Source organism: Populus alba, chromosome 13, assembly GCF_005239225.2.
Source record: "Populus alba chromosome 13, ASM523922v2, whole genome shotgun sequence".
Classification (NCBI taxonomy): Eukaryota; Viridiplantae; Streptophyta; class Magnoliopsida; order Malpighiales; family Salicaceae; genus Populus; species Populus alba.
In genome coordinates, this window is record NC_133296.1 from 922,877 (window position 1) to 939,646 (window position 16,770).

Sequence of the window (16,770 nt, forward strand, 5' to 3'; positions counted from 1 at the left end):
AAAAAAATAGATTAAACCGAGAAAACTGGAAAAAAAAAATAACTGAAAAAACCGAACCGTGTAAAATGCCGATTAAAATTTTCAAAAAACCGACCGATTTGGTTTTATAAGTTTGAAATAAAAAAATCAAACCGAACTCAAACAAAAAAACTGAGCCAAACAAGAGAAAAACCAAGTCAAAGCGGGTTAAACTGGTTTTTGTCCTAAGAAAACCGAACGGTATAAACTAGTTCCGGTTTTTTTTTTTTAAATTAGGTATAGTTATATTTTTTTTTATAAAAACCAAACCGAACCGAAAATAATCACCTGTAATAAGTTATTAAGTATAAAAATAGGTCATGGCTAAAAGATAAATTTTCTTTTGTATCAAATTTTATGAAAACACCAAGTATAATATTAAGCACAAAAGAATTTGCATATAATTAGTGTTAAGCTATCTTGCATGTTAATCGAGACTAAATAGTTAAAACTAGCTTATATGGTAATAAAACCAACTCTTTTTTAATTTTTACCCAAACTTGTTTCAAATGCTATAGTAATGTTAAAACCATGGAGATTATAATTTAAATCAAATAAGAAAAAGGAATGAAATGAAAAACGAAAGATCTAAATAGCTACCCATGCAAAATTATTAAATCAAATAATTGCTAAATTGAATAAAAAAAGGAATGAAATGAAAAACTAAAGATCCAAATAGCTACCCGTGCAAAATTATTAAATCAAATAATTGCTAAATTGAAGAAAAAAGGCTATCTAGAAAATAAAATCTCAATTGTTTATTCGATAACTTAATATTAATCTATTTCAAAGGAATATCTAATAATTATTTATTTAAATCTTCAATGTTAATTTTAAAATCTCTAGAATTTTTCGAAGCTACACACTTGTATGATAATACTCAGCAAAAATTCTTCAAGATTAAAAAACTATTAAAAAGTGAATCCACCTTTATTTCTTTAGTTTTTTAATATCAAATGACCTCATTATTTTTTTTTTTAAAAACTTGATTGACATTTCTTTATATATAAAAAAACTTAACTGATACTGGTAACATTGAAACTACAAGACTCAAAGGAGAGCACATGTGAATCTTAAAGGACTAAAATATAGTTTAACAGAAAAATTAGGGAGAGTAAAACCCTCGAGGCAGAGGGTTTTGTGACCTCTCCTTTGTTTCCCCACGCTCGCTTCCTCCTCCTTCCACTTCCTTGAAATCCAGCGCAGAGTGAGGGTCTCCTTCTCCGCTCGCTCCTGCTTTTCCTCTCAGTTCGATTGAGCTCGAAAAAGGTGATTTCTTTTTCTTACACCCAGTTTCTTTCCTTTCCATATGGTGTTTGATGTTTCGTCTGTTACGATGACAGCTTTATGGATTTGTAAGAATTATCTGCCAAGATTTTGGGTTTTTCATTATATATATAACACGTATGCGTTGGCTTTATAGAAAGTTAAACAAGTGTAAAGGTTTTATTAGATTCAGCTTGAAATTGGTTTTTTTTTTGGTAGTAATAGCTTTTTTGATGCCTTAACTTGATATTTGGACTTTAAATTGTCATTATGCTTATGGTTTTTTTGTCTTAACTCTAAATCGTGCTTCTTTATATATTTGAAGATTTGATTTTGGTTTAAACAACGGATGTTATAAAGTGCTTAGCATGCTTTTGGAGCTTCGAATTTGTTTTTGTTTAATGTGTTTTTAGATTGAAAACAAGGGGACTTGATGATATGTGGTAATTTTTAGTTTCTTTGGCTGTAGAAAGCAGCTGATAGAAGGAGCATTGAGATGGCACATGCTCGAGGAGGTGATTTCATGTTCTGTGATTTATGTGGAACGATGATGTTTTTATATTCAAAGGAGCATGTTGAATGTCCTTTGTGCAAATTTAAGAAAAGTGCAAAAGGTATGGCTCATGATCATCTATTTAGTTCAAAGTAGCAACAGCCAACGTGTATGCTTAATGCCTTCATAGATTTTATAGTATCGCTGGTATTTGGATTATATCTTCTCTTTTTCCTTCCCTCTTTTCTTAGTTGTCTTGGAGCGCTGCCTCTTTTCTCACTGTTACACACCAAAAACAAAAATTCAACGCATGGTTGGTTTTTGATGTCTCCCAAATAAGAGAGAGAATATTCCTGGTGAATTTCTATATAAGAATCTATGCTTCACAGATGATAATTCTGAAATTGTTCACCGCAATGCCTCACCAATCAGCACTGTGACCAGACAAACTCTTTATGTTTGTACATCCAGCTAACAAGGTGTTTCTTTCACTGTAATCTGGATTTAGTGAGTTCCGAAAATTTTCAAAAGCTTGGTCAAAGGAAAGTAATATATTGCACATTGATAATGCTTGTCAATCTTTTTCTCTTGCAAGGGCTCAGACCAGCCTATTTTATACAATGCTAATATAAGAACAGAAGTGTTATCTATGCAGGTTCCTCATTTACAAATCTATACACTGTAGTTATTCTGGATAATGTGTTTCTTTTATTTGTTAGTTAATTTTCGTCTCACAAGCTTTATAATTTGCAACAACTAATGTTTGCCTTTTGCCGTGCCCAAAGTTTTCCGTTCCTGTTTATCTGTGTTTGGTGGGTAGGTGGTCTCCATGCACATGTTTTACTTTGTTTGTATATATGTGTTCAATGTCAAACTGAAATGCTACATCTTGAAATTATCTATTACAATTCTCTCTCTGTCTAACTCTGGCTGTTCCTTTTCTGCTGTCATGAGATTAATTTGCAATGCTGAAGTGAATCTTGGGGGTAATCTTGTATAGTTTAAGATCTTGCATGATGGTACTGCCTTGCAAATTGTAAATTGTACGGTGTTGTCTAATTAATATCCATCATGAAATCCCTCTATATTATGTTACCTTTTCTTGATAATCTACCTAACTGAATTTACTGCCACTGTCTTCAGATCTAAGTGAAAGAGAAATAAGTTATCAAGTCAGCTCTGAGGTATGCCTGAACTGACCTGTTGAGTTATGAAGTTTTTCTCTTGAGTTACCATGCAATCTTTTATCTTTTCCCTTTTATTTTCTCTTGCAAATTGCATATGGCAGGATATAAAGTATCAAGTTTAACTGTCACTCTGTAATGCAGGGGGAACATAAGAAGAATGGTTTTATGAATCTGGTTTCTTAGATCTTTTTGTTGAAAATGATCTCTCAATGTTAAAGTAGATCTAGGCACTTGTAAATATTATTAACTTGAAAACGAAGGGTGTCAAATGTCATAGAGTTTTCATTAATGTGCATTTCAGGTCATATATGGAAGCATATGCATCCAAGCTTGTCCATCTCTTTTTTTTCCTTTTGTTTTTTTTCCTTCAACAAGTGATACCAGGTGCAACTTATAGAATTTCGAAGTAGGATGCTCTCTTTGAATTCCTATGGTCACTTTCAATTTAATTATCACTATTCTTTTGTGGATTATACATATCCGAGAAAATGTCTTTGACATTATCATCATGCATGGTAATTCAAGCTGTGAAGTCAGTTGTCCTTGTGTGTCTTTTGGTGCAGGATATGAGGAGGGATCTAGGCATCTCACATTTTGAAGGAAAGATGGAAGTGAAAGACATGGAGGTAAATACTTTGGACAGAAATTGATTTTCAGGCTGCCTTCAGCTTGGATTTGCTGGTAGTCCTAACATGAAGTATTTTTCTTTACAGATAAATAAGAAATGTGAAAAATGCGGCCACACAAAGCTTAAATTTTCAACCAGACAAGTATTCTACCTCACCTAATCACTTTGGCAATATCATCATCAAATTCACAATTTCATTACTAATAGATCACCTTTGTATCCTTTTGTCCTACAGATGAGATCAGCAGATGAGGGCCAAACAACTTTTTTTCATTGTGCTAATTGCTCATATACATTTACTGAGAATTGAGTATCCAGATGCTGGAGCTTTCAAGACTGACCTACATAGAGCTCAGGTTAGATGGAACAATCTGAAGATGAAGTGTCTTGAAGGTTGTTATATTGTTTGATTGACAGCACAGAATGAACAGAAATTGTTGACAGTTGAGAAAATTCTCACTTCTGAACTTTACAATTTGCTTTTCAAAATCGTATTTTTCACCTGGAAAAAATTGGTTAGATATCAAATTAGCTGCAAAACCTTGTTGAAGCTCTCCTGTCAAGTCATTGTAGTTTACTTGTCGATAAACACAGTTCTGTTGTGTGTTCACTTAGTAACTGGGTTTGCATGAATGTTGTCACTGCCATGGCAGTAAACTTAATTACTGAAATTGTGGTTTTAAATGCTCTCCATCCCTTGTTCCAGAGACATTCTTCTTCCTACCCTGCCTCGCAGCAGGGGTGAGCAATATTAAAAAAGAAAAGAAAAACTGAATCACTCAAATTATTCAAATCAATTTGGATTTGGATAACATTTTTTATAAAAAAAACTCAAGAGAACAAATAATCTGGGTAACAGAGAACAAATAATCTGGGTAATTATCTCAAGTTTTTTTGGGGTAGTTCAAGTGATACCAAAAAAAATAAAATAAAATTACTTAAATTATATTCAAGTAAGCCCTCTCTCTCCTAGTACTACTCTCTTTGTTTTCTGTCATTTTGCTTAAAGTTATAAACTTTTGTGCATGTTTTTCATTTATCTTGATGGGTTTTATTTTTCAAGTTGCTTGGTCTTTGCCTTGTAGAATTTGATAGTGTTTATTTGGTTGTTCTTTCCGTCTCTTTAGTTTCATTTCTTGTTTTTATTTGCTGTTACTTTAAGCTGAGATCAATAAAATTGAATGATGCTGTTGAATTGAGATCCTATAGACAGGAGTTGTTTTCTTGGTTAGCTTAATGTCCTCGCATGTAGTGATAATTTGGCCTTCTGGGTTAGTTTATCTCGAGTTTTCAGAAATGGGATGGGTTTCAATTTTAAGTCCTTTTGTTTTTTGGGGATTGTTTTATTTGCTTGCATGGATTTAAGTCCAAGTCTCGAACTCTTTTGTGTTTGCATTGATCGATGCAGAAGTGGAGTGTTGGGTTTCTCTTGCTTAGTACGATGAGAGAGCAATATATGCCTTCCTCAGTCTGCACTCTCTTGCAACCATTCCCATTTTAAATTCAACCACTTATTTGAAAGCTAGGCCAAACACCACCCGAGACAAGCTAACTTGCCATCTTCAATCAATAAATAGAGGTGGCATGATTATAGAAAAATTTAAATATAACACAATGAGTAACAATATTAAATTCTTTTTGTTATTGTTTATGCTCAGCAATCTAGGCAATACATGTGGTGGAATCTACAACGAGGGGCTTGTTGGAAGCATTACCTGTGCTGTTAACTCCTTGGACCTTGGATTTAGAGTTGTCTAAGGCCTCAAGAATGGTTTGGATGAAAGAGTAGTTAACATGGAGGAGGAAATTAAAAAGGTCACAATAGTATATTCATCATTTTTTATGCCTACGTATTCTTGTTGAGTTCAAAGGTTTATTAAGTAAAGGAGACGGGTGAAGAAATGTGTGGCTAAGCATTATCCCTGTTAAGGTAGGGTTCTTTATGCCATCTGTGTCTTGTTTCCCTTTGTCAAATCTTTAAATTTAATTGTCAAATGTTCTTACATGTAGTCATCTTATGCTTCAAGGTTTTGATTTATCTGCCTGGTCTAACATAATAGCTGTCTAATTGTGAAAATTTGGATATTTTCCTAGATGTTATATGGACTTGAATTTGAGTATTTGGCTTGCAATATAAGAACGTACAGAGAAGGACTTCTGAGCTTCTGAAACAACAATGAGAAAGAAATCATGCTGATTTTGTTAGTTCTTCATGGATTACGAGTTGCTATCCATGTGAAATTGTAGTTTCCAGAAATTTATATTTATTTAACAAGCTTCCAGTACAAATTTACAAGTTTATTGATCCTCTTGAGCTCTGTCGATCATGTTAAGCTCACATCAATGATCCATTACCGCTGGCACTTCCACTGGATACTGGTCGATCCTGTCTGACCAAACATTCAAATTATCTGGTTTGATCTTGGAAATGCACTTCCAAACTGCACTATTACATTTAAATCCACTCCCAAATGCCAGTTGCCAAACCCTGTCACCCTGTCTTACCCTACCTTTTGCTTCAAGATAGCTCAGTGAGTACCAAGTTGACGAAGAAGATGTGTTACCAAACCTATATAGTGTCATTTTTTATGCCTCCACATCCCTAACTTTCAACTTAAGGAACTCCTTCATAGCTCCAATCACAGCTCTGCCACCAGCATGAATGCAAAAGTGATCAAAAGCCTTCTTGAAGTCTGGAATATAGGAACCTCTCTTCTTTGCAGGAGGCCAAACTTTCCTCCACATAATTGATAAACCATATTGGATTAGCTCAGAGTAAGGCAGCACAAGTGCAGCTAATGTTGTCATGTTAGTTTTCAGTGCTTCTCCGGCTACTTGCGGGATGGATCTCGACAATGATACTCCGGTGTACCCTTCATCATCTGCTTCTTGAACAACACATTTGTATGAATTGTCCTTAGATCCAAGATGAGTCCTAACCAGATGTTGGAGTTCATATTTAGCAATCTGTCTGTCACTTTTGCGATTTGATTGCAAAATCGCAGCACCTCCCATTCGAAACAAGCAGTTTGCGAGTAGCATAGACTTGACTTGTCCATGGTACATGTTGGAACTCACTGATTCCATGTTGAGGACTAGAGCCGAAGAGTTGGTGTGCACTCTGAGGAGGTCTCGAGCTAGCGATATTGACGAAAGGCCAGCACTGCAGCCCATACCAGAAAGACTGAAGCTCCTTATATTGCTTCTAAATCCAAATTTATTGATCATCATCGTGGCTAGAGATGGAGTGGGGCATACAAGACTGCAATTTGTGATGATAATGTCAACGCTTTTCGGATCAATCCTGTGCTTGGTGAATAGGTCTTGGACTAATTTGAAGAGCACCATTTCCACTTCTTCAATAGTAGAACTCAAGGAAGGATCACATGGAAATTGGTGGACTCCCGTGGGCAAGTAGGTTTCGTTGCCCATACCCGATCTTTCACTGATTTTGGTTTGAAACTCGATTGTTTTGCTGTCAAACTTACCCCATCTTTCTACATGTTCTATCAAGGTGGAGAGGGGAACTCGGAGAGTGTTTGGTGCCTTGTAGCGCATGAAGTCAACAAGATAAACATGCCTGGAATTGAATGAAAGGTACAAAGCAATTGCCACCGAGAGAGTAACCGCTGCTAGCACTTTGAAATCAGCAACCAGGATTAAGATTTCAGCAATCCTGGTTTCCTCTAACATGAAGCTCTGATCTTTTGCCATTTTTCTGTTCCTGGGTGAATCTTGAATCATGCTCTAGTAAGCTATAATGTCTATATATGAGTGAACGGGATTAATTTTTACTCTGAAGGGACGTGTGTCCCTGTTTAAGCATAACAAACGGCTGGTTAAAGACTCATGGAAAGAAAATGAACAACTATAACATCCATGGAGCATGCATTTTCCTCTGCAATAAATCAAGGAAAAAAAACTATTCCAAGTCTCTATTCACTGTAACAAATATTAGGTTGAGAGTGATGACAGAGACAGCTAGATTGAGAATCAAGGTGTCAGCGGGCATCCACAGCAACATACATGGAACATAGCAGACAAGTAATTCAATACAGCAGTGGCACATTAAAATCACTCGTGTTGTCATCTCTCCATCTAGGGTTTGCTCTTGCTGGTCACGTATGTCCCAGATGGAGCAGTCATGATAGACACGGCTGCCTTTAGGAACCCTCATAGCTAGACAATCAATTCTTCGCATAATCCTTTTTTCGCTGAAGACGATGCGAAACAATAAGCTACACATTTGGAGCTTCACACATTAAAACGCCATTCCCTGTGGCAAATGGACCAAATTTAGAAGAAAACAACAGCAGGAAATGGTTAAGGGAAAGATCTACTCCTTAAGCCTTGGTAAAGAACAAAATTGTTAGATAAATGGGTGTTTTTCCATGCGAGCACACAAGCTGTGTATACCTGTAATAATTAAGACAACAGTACATGCTCATGTACATACCCTAGATGGTGACATAATCATTTGATCAGAGCAAGTTTCTGAAGTCTAGAGATTCGTGCATTGCGTGTCCAAAGACCCACGGATATATTCCTAGCTGTTGTTAATGACGACAACCATTGCTTGAATTTTAAGGTTCCTTGATTTGGCACTGCCCTCCTTGTCCCCCATCTTTCCATTTCAATTTCCAACACCCCATATCAGAGTTTCGAAAACCTCTAGCTTTGCTTGCACAAAAGAGAGGAAAGAAACAAACACTCCCCTCTTTCTAGGGTAAAGTGAAATCTCCACTTCCCTCGGATTTCCAGATTTGCTGCCATGGTTACTTCAGTTAATGATTACTTAACTTTTTTATATTATTATGAAAAAAAGTAAATAATAAGATGTGTTTACTTATATAACTCAATTACAAATAAATAAAATGTACTGAAACAATGGTTGCTTTAAATCATGAAAAAAAAATAGAAGAGAGGAATTTGCGTCTCATTCACAGAAAATATATAAGGAGTTAGTTTTTCGATATAATTTACAATAAATTTTTATAGTAAAATTATTATTTTATTTTTGGTTGGGGGTAATTTGATTTTTTCCGTGACTCATTGATCATTAAAAGATTGTCCAGGCATATATTAATCTTTTTCAATTTTTTTACATAGTAAAATTATGTATTTACCCCTATTATCAACATAATCTAGAACTATTGCCCAATGATGATTTTGTCTTTTAATAAATAATAACATTATTTATTTACTCTTGAGGTAAAAAAATTAAAGATGTGACAAAGGTTTTTTTCATCTTAAAATAGAGTAAAAATATATTTTTATCCTTTAAAAAAAACAAAAAAAAAGACATACATCAAAGGGCATTTTTGTCCTTCCACACAAGTTTTTTTTTTATACATGTACTTTCTAGGCTCATGGAAGGCATTTTGATATTTTTAAGTTGAAAAAATAAATTTTTATTCATAAAAACTGTTGGTGCGTGTGCATTACACGCTAGTATGTGAATGGTGTTTGCACTCTTTGGGCTGCGTGTGCAAAACCATCTAGTAACCAAACCTGCTTTTCCATCGTGTCTTTTGAAGCATCACAATGTCCTTTTTCTTCTGGTGTGTTGCTTGGAGGTAGATAATAAATGGTTTGTCACCAGTGGTTTTTTTTTTCTTTCTTTCTTTCTTTTTCAAAGAAAGTACATGTCTATCCTCTTTTATTTTGGCTTTTTAACTCTAAGTCCTTATGTATTTTATTGTTTATTTTTTGTTCTTGACCTTTTTATAAAACTATTTTATATTTTTAATTTATTTTTTAAATTATAATTTGTCATATATTATTTTTTTCAATTTGTTCCTTATTTTTTTTTCTTCACTGACTCTTTTGTTAAAGTTTTATAGGTTCTTAATTTCATCATTCAATTAAAGTTTATGTTATTTTATTTTTTTCAATTTAACCCTCATTTATTTTATTTCTTTTTTCTTTTGTTCAAGTTTTTTTTCTTTTTAATTTAACCCTCTCTTTCTTTTTCATGCCCTCTAATTTATTTTGATTTTCACCTTCATTCTTTAATTATATTTTTTTTGAGTGATTGATTCCTCCCCGATTTCATCTTTTAACATTTGATTTCTTGTAGAATTATGCTTCTTGTTTTTTTTTTTTTTAATTTTATTTTTATGATGCTTCTAATCTAATGATACAAGTCACGAGTTTGAAAAGTTAATGTGGTTCTACATCCTTTTTTTAACTCAATTTTCTCTTATGATTTTATCATTCTATATTATTTTTTTTATATAAAAATTTGATTTTGTGGTTATTTTCAATTTATTTTATATCAATTTATCTTGGTTTCGTAACCTAAATTATGAGTTTTGAAAGCCCTTTTTTTAATAGAGTTTTCTATAAAAATTATTTAGTTTGTATTAAAATTTTGAAGAATTATTTTTATTTTATAAAAAAATAATATTTTTTTATTTAATTAATTTAACTGCATTTTCATTTAAAATATTTTAAAATAACATTTTTAATATATTGAGTCTTATATATTTTATTTTATTTAATCAATTTAACTATGATCTAATTTCAAATAATTTCATGAGTCGTTGATGAACAGATTGATTGATTACTAGAAGCACTTGATGATCTCCGGGTAAAATATTCTTTTTGAGGTTCATCTGTTAACGTTTTTCCAAGATTCTGGCATGCATGACATTAACAGTCCATGTGTCTAGCTAGCTAGGTTTAAACCTTGAGCCACACTGATACAGTGATTCTAATAGTATGTTGGGGTCCTCAGGCACTGTTTTTTCGAAAGCTGCCCTCCTACTCGTCCTCCGTATGCCCCCAAACTCTCTCTTTGAAGCAAACAAACACTTCACCTACAAGAATACTCAACAGTTACATATAGACATAAAGTAATATATATATATATATATGCATGCTGTATGATTTGGTAGGCAAGGTCATAATTAAGTAATGGGAAAAAAAGTAGAAAGATGAAGTCAGCATTTTGGCCTACCATTACCATATCACCAAGCTACATTTGTCTGTGCAAGCTGGATGATGCAAGGAAAAGAGACGAGGAAAGGTGAGGAACCCCTGTTGGAGAAGGGGAGCACGTGCAAGGAAAGCTTGAAGAGAAAGCTTGCACGTGCCCTGCTTCTCCAGCAAGAGCTACACACCCAATTGCAAACCGCGCATATGGCCTTCGTCTTTCTTCATTCACCATGACTCAGGAGAACTGAGAACATTGTTGAGAAGCTAGCAATGGAGCTATAGAGCCTGGCCTGGCCATGCGTTTATATACTACAAGTCCTTAAGAGAGAGAGAGAGAGGGAAAGAGAGAGAGAGAGTTAAAGAGATTGAGTCTTCAAGTGGGCAATCTTTAAAGAGTACCCTACCCCATATGAGAAAGCAATCAAAGCAATTCAAGTTTTGATGTGTAGAAAAAACCATGTCGTTCTTAATGCAAACTTCAAGTGAAAAAAGAGAGAACAAATGCATTCAGAGCAAAATCAATGTGATCTGTGTTGCTCATCACCACTCTCTCTTCACAGGAGTGAACAACACTCCCCAATCATCTTTGGATTACATTGTAGGTCCCATAACCAGTCCACAGCACAAGCAGCAGACGATGTGGGGGGGGAAGAAAACAAGCAAGTGTGTGTATAAATTAATAGATTTGACCTTGAGTTTGACAGTGAGGCAGGCCAGTGAATCTTATTCTTACCGGTTTGATTGGTGGCGATATTTTGTTACGTATGCATGGAGTCAGTTTGTAGGATAATTTCTGCCGCCAAAGAGAGCAGACCCCACCTCTTTTCTTTATCCAAAATTTTGGTCTTCATGACCTCATGAACTGTCTGAAAGTTGAGAATTCTGCTTTCTTCAGAATTTTTTTAACAGTAGTTTTTCTTAAAAAAATGATCAAGTGTTAAGAAAATATTAGGAAAACAACATAATTTGAGTAAATACATGATTATTAATCGTTAGTTTTTCTTTCAAACACCTAATTACCATTAATCGCGTCCCTTTTTTTTTTCTACCATCAGCTTGGTTGTAGAAAAACCAAGATCACCCAAAAAAAACCCAAATACCCGACTGTTTTACGTACCCCAAGATCACCGAAAACAACCCCACCAATCCTTCAACGAAACACCAGGTTTTTTTTATCCACAGGAGAATTCTCTTACTTTGAAGGCAACGTGGTGCTTCGCAGGTTGTTGCATCACAACAAAATCATAATTTTTGATGTTTTTGCTAGTGAAATACAGGTGCAACTTCAGCACACTTCATTGCTAAATGGGCACACGAAGCACGCCAAATAGATTTTTTTTTTCTTTTGAATTCAAGTTTGAATTTTTTTTTCCTGATCTCCGAAAAAATCAAGGGTGGAGATTTACTTGTGCGGACTATTTATATATGGAGCACATAATTAAGTTGTAAGATTTGGTTTTGGTCGACACTTTCTGTAAGAAAGGAGTGGAAAATACTCAAAGTTTAGATTGGCAGCCCAGTGAGTAATTAATTTTCCCTGCTAACACATCAAATAGTAAAGACTTTTGACCTAGAATTGATGGCAGGTGAAAGACTGAAAGGCAAGTGGCGAGGGAAAGAGAGACTCTTGTGTGGGTTTTTCGGCACAGGAGGATTGGATGATAGTGGCAGTAAAAGCAGGAAATAAAGTGCAAGAAAATGCAGGTAGGGGTTGCGTGTGGCGAGCAAGTTCTTGATTAAACATGAGAAAATGAGAGAGATTTTTGGGGGATGGATGGGAAGAAGTTTATGTTGGTTTTGGGGACAGCAGGGAGAGTCCCTAGGTGTTCATGATTCCTTTATCTCTTGTACGAAAACAATTCACTCTCCACTTCCACCCCCCTTGGTTTATGGTGGGTTTTTTCATTTTTCTGACCAGTGTCACAGCTCGCTGTCTTGGCCATGACATGAGGAAGAATACACTGGGAAAAGGGTAAAAGAAGTGAATACTTGAATAGGAAGTCTTTAACTTGTTAAAGGGTAATAAAAATAATAAATGTGATGTTTAATGAATGGGATGAACTCCATAAATAAATATAGAAGTGTTGTGAAGGTTAAAAAATAAGGGTTTTAAATTTTTGCTTAAAATTCATAACGTTAATGAAATCAATAACGAGTTTCAATGCATAGAAGAATTCATGGAATATAAAATAAATGTTTTGTAAGAATGAGAAATAGTTCTAAGGAATTATATTGAACATGAAGTATGAAAGTCAAGAAAGAATTGCATGTGAAAGTGTTGATATAAACCCAGATAAAAATTGATAACGTTGCCGCAAACTAGTAAGAAGTTTGTAAATGCAATAATTAGTAAAAAAAAAAAAAAATATATACCTGGGATAAGAAAATGGTCCAGAGGATTTATTAATGTAAATGATACAATTTATGCAAGGATTGGATAAGAAATTTCATATTCCCGATGAAAAATTATAAATTATCTAGTTTTATACTACCATGCATAACTTTTAATCTAACAATTGGATCAAGATAAAGTCTTAGGAGTAGCTTCTTGACATGTTTTTTCTATCTTGCGTTAAAATTTTAGATAAATCAGAGTCCGGAGAGAACTCTTGATTTAGGACAAAAACCAAGTAGTTTAGCGCGAAAAATATAAAAAATGAAAGGACAAAATTGTAAATTTCAATGAATAGCAAATTCCAAATAAAACTTTTTTTGAAAACGCTTTTCATCAGTAAATCGATCGATGATTTAAATTGCCAATGAAATTATATTTACTCTTGATAAAATGTTTCGTTAAGGTTTAAAATTTTTTGGTGGTAATTGTAAAGCTCTAATCTTTTAATAAATTCATCAAAGAAGGGTATTTAGAAACTTCATAGAAGCTAGCTACCTGACTCTAAACTGGTTAGAGCTTGATAAAAAAAATCACACCTAACAGGATCGAGCACGATCATGATATTACAACATTCAGAGGTTAAGTGAACAAGGTGGATCAAGGCCCAAATTAATATATTTATAATCTTCATTTCATATTTGTGCAAAGGCAAAAACATGGACAAATTAATAAAATCCTATGATATTTATTTCATAATTTTCAAAAGCATCATTGATCATGATTAAGAATCACGAAGATAACATAACAAATAAAAGTTAACAACAAATGTTATTTGCTTAACAAAATTGAAGTTTGTCAAACTTTTTTGCAGTGAAACTTTGGGAAGATGTCTCTAATCAGCCACTTTGCCAGATGCTTATTTGCATTTTGAGTCCAATGACCGGAGTCCCAGTAGACATACTGCTTAGGTTTTTCGCAAACTGGTATGTTTGGAGCTCCACACATTTTATAAAAGTTATCGATGAAATTGTACTCACTTTTAGGCCCACAACATGCTTTTGTTACTGACTTGAACCCTGGAAACAACGAAGTAATCATATTAAAATCACATCATGTTCATACTTAACCTCTGATGTCTCATAATCGAAGTGTTTTTGAAAGAACTAGATTAGTTTATGTGGTTCATGTCTGAAGAAATATTGTTGCTCTTCCTTGAGTTAAGAAGGGGGGAAAAAGCACTCACCAAGTTGTCGAGAATTGTCCATAATCCATTGCATTGCTTTGTAAAGATCACCGTACACTATATCTACATGAGGGTATTCCTTCTTTAATTCTTCAATGGCTTCTTTGAGACGATCGTTGTGATAATTGTACAGGTCATTGTAGCTCTTTAGACAACCAAATGCATCATAAGCAGCTGAGTTGTTTGAAGAGAATTTTGTAAGAAATAGTGGTGCACAACCAGACGGGGGAAGTCCATGGACAAGGACTCTACGAGCACCATGATGGATGAATTTCTATAACCAATTAACAAGATATCAGAATTAATCATAACATCAGGTGAAAATTGTCACAATAGCCAAGAAATTCTGCAAAGAAAAAGTTGATTCAGACGTTAAATCAAGACATGTTAACTTACCTTGACAACATGTTTCAAGGTTTCCACACATTCAGGCACCAGGATATTCTTCACCTCTTCAAGAGTTTTATTTTGGGAGAATGCAGTGCCATAGTCATTGCCTCCAGCAAAAGTTGTGAACAGAGATGATGCAAGCTTCTCCTGACAATCTATCAAATATAACAAAGTGATCAGGAACCAATTGAACTTTGAACTTGAACTAATATCCTATAATAATACTGTCCTTCCTACTTTACAGAAGATCAATGTATTAGACTAAGGCACTGTTTGACAACATGTTGTGCACCGCAGCAAAAGCATCATTTTTAGTGCATGTTTTTTCTGGCGAAACGCGGGTTGCAAAGTGCACTGCGATGGCAAACGGTCACTAAATACCCTTTAGCAAGAACATATAGAAATTACATTGCCAGGATCTGATTCTGTAACTTAAATGAGAGGTATGGATATGATAGTAACCTTTGGCATCGTGACAATATCCTTGTAAATATTTGTCCAGCCATTCAAGTTGTACATGAAGAGGGCTTTTAACATGATCGTTAGAGATATTCTTTTCTGCAAGAAATTTCGTTGACAAGACGGTAGAACCACCAACAGCAAAGTTCACTCCATGAGATAAGTTACTTGTTGCATTTTGATATTTCAAATAGGGTTCCAGGAGGGGAAGACCTGCTGATTTTGCTGCAAAAGTTGCAAACAAAACTAAATACATTCGGTATATATACCAACTAGCTACATATTTGCTTACCAAATCAAAGAAGAAAAATTAAGAAGAACATGTTTGCTTACCAATGTAATCAATTATCAGCAACCCATCAGAGGATCTGCCAGTTACTTTATGAATTGCTTGGCCATAGGGAAGTTTGGTAGACCAAACCTGAGGAATCTCTATAATTTGATTGCCTGTGTCTGATAACGAAGCCCCAAAATTATATATTGCATTGAACCTGCATTGCTTGAGTTTGGCTCCATCATCATATGCCTCACATGAACACCGAGGGAAAACAAGAAGAAAAATTGAGCTTATAAGAACTTGAAAGAAAGCCATGCTCTTGCTAGCCATGGCTCAAGAGGGAATTGATCAATAGTTATTATCACTTTCCTTTTGTTTTAATGGTATTGAAGCATAAATTATATATATATATATATAGGGGGGAGAGGGAGATTGAAAGGATGAGAACAGAAGAAATAACAAGCTGTCAAAAGTAATTAACAGAAAATTAAATAGGCTGCCATACAACCTAGCAAGACAGTAAAAGATTTGTCTTGGGAGAATTCCATCTATAAAAACTGATTAAAACAAGTAATAATTAAAATGATAACTGATTCTTTTATATTAATAGACATAAAGCTGAGGCTTGTTTCTACTGAATGCGTCTGTAAAAACTGATCAAGATCATAAATGATTCTTTGATTATTAAAAATAAATTACTTTTATATGAAACAAATGGGGTTATAACTTTAATTTAGATCGATTCAAGTTTCGAATTAAGGGCAGGAAAAAAAAGGAGCATAAATATTAAAAAAGAAAAGCTTGCGTGAGTTCCTCAAGGTGCCGCTGTCTTCGAAAATATCGCAAAGGGAGAAAAGCTAGCCATATATATTTTTGCAGGATAGGATGATGAAACATTGTTTAGTGAATCACATTATCCAGTAAACATCTCTAATCTCACACCAAATTAGCGATTCAAACTGCTAATTATGTTCCTAATTAATCTAAAAGGATCCAGTTTACAAGCACGTTAATTGATGGTGAACCTACTCGCATTATGCTGTGGTGCTTTGATGGGGAAATTGTTAGAATTTATCAGACATTAGAAAGCTCAGTTTGCCCATTGTAGTCTTCTCTTTTCTCCATCACACAAGCTGAAGGTCGAGGATGCTTTATGTATTGTTAAAATTAGGCATAAATTTTTTGCCTAAATGAATGTGATTCTTTAAAGCTGTAACGACTTTTGGTGGTAGCCAACAAAGCACCATGCATGTGTTACTGTAGCTTTACAGGGTACATCGAACCCTTTCAGTCGACAGGTTTACTCTGTAATCCCATTTGAAATTGAATATTTGAATTTAATTAGTTTTATGAAAACAGTCATTTATATGGCTCGAATGTCTTTGTAAAAAAATAATTTTTTTTATTCCAAATATATTTTTAGCCCGGCATGGCATGCAAAAGAAGAAAAACAATTTACACAACCTAATGATGATGCATGAAAAGTAAACTGATACAAAGCCAGAAACCACCGACTCCTGAATAAATTTGAAAAA

General features: G+C 34.3%; 2 protein-coding genes and 1 pseudogene across 5 annotated transcripts; 1 reads left to right on the forward strand and 2 right to left on the reverse strand.

Annotated features, from left to right (window-relative positions):
- The first annotated feature begins 1,131 nt into the window (after positions 1-1,131).
- Positions 1,132-5,597, forward strand: LOC118060991 (uncharacterized). Of its 4 annotated transcripts, XM_035074331.2 has the most exons (7): positions 1,132-1,287; positions 1,754-1,898; positions 2,921-2,961; positions 3,528-3,590; positions 3,678-3,734; positions 3,828-3,948; positions 5,251-5,597. In XM_035074331.2, the coding sequence occupies exons 2-6, from the start codon at positions 1,781-1,783 to the stop codon at positions 3,900-3,902; spliced, it is 354 nt and encodes a 117-aa protein (XP_034930222.1). In that variant the 5' UTR covers positions 1,132-1,287; positions 1,754-1,780; the 3' UTR covers positions 3,903-3,948; positions 5,251-5,597. The 4 variants fall into 4 exon arrangements, with proteins under 4 accessions (XP_034930222.1, XP_034930223.1, XP_034930224.1 ...); XM_035074332.2 differs by lacking the exon at positions 5,251-5,597 and having other exon boundaries at positions 3,828-4,297; XM_035074333.2 differs by lacking the exon at positions 5,251-5,597 and having other exon boundaries at positions 1,156-1,287; positions 1,739-1,898; positions 3,828-4,297.
- A 236-nt stretch (positions 5,598-5,833) lies between these two features.
- Positions 5,834-7,392, reverse strand: LOC118060990 (3-ketoacyl-CoA synthase 7-like; annotated as a pseudogene).
- A 6,243-nt stretch (positions 7,393-13,635) lies between these two features.
- Positions 13,636-16,531, reverse strand: LOC118060992 (GDSL esterase/lipase At5g03980). Its single transcript, XM_035074335.2, has 5 exons — positions 15,292-16,531; positions 14,962-15,183; positions 14,506-14,654; positions 14,110-14,383; positions 13,636-13,942 (listed from the first exon to the last, which is right to left on the reverse strand). Exons 1-5 carry the CDS (start codon positions 15,563-15,565, stop codon positions 13,722-13,724), a joined length of 1,140 nt encoding a protein of 379 aa, XP_034930226.1. The 5' UTR covers positions 15,566-16,531; the 3' UTR covers positions 13,636-13,721.
- Between the last annotated feature and the right edge of the window lie 239 nt (positions 16,532-16,770).

Bases quoted from the DNA above. Each gene is read 5' to 3' on its own strand.
- LOC118060991 (XM_035074331.2), top strand. From the start codon at position 1,781: ATGGCACATGCTCGAGGAGGTGATTTCATGTTCTGTGATTTATGTGGA. The intron at 1,899-2,920 runs GTATGGCTCATG...CACTGTCTTCAG, and splicing joins ATTTAAGAAAAGTGCAAAAG to ATCTAAGTGAAAGAGAAATA. The intron at 3,591-3,677 runs GTAAATACTTTG...TTTTCTTTACAG, and splicing joins TGGAAGTGAAAGACATGGAG to ATAAATAAGAAATGTGAAAA.
- LOC118060992 (XM_035074335.2), bottom strand. From the start codon at position 15,565: ATGGCTAGCAAGAGCATGGCTTTCTTTCAAGTTCTTATAAGCTCAATT. The intron at 14,384-14,505 runs GTAAGTTAACAT...AATTGGTTATAG, and splicing joins CCTTGAAACATGTTGTCAAG to AAATTCATCCATCATGGTGC. The intron at 13,943-14,109 runs GTGAGTGCTTTT...CGTTGTTTCCAG, and splicing joins GGACAATTCTCGACAACTTG to GGTTCAAGTCAGTAACAAAA.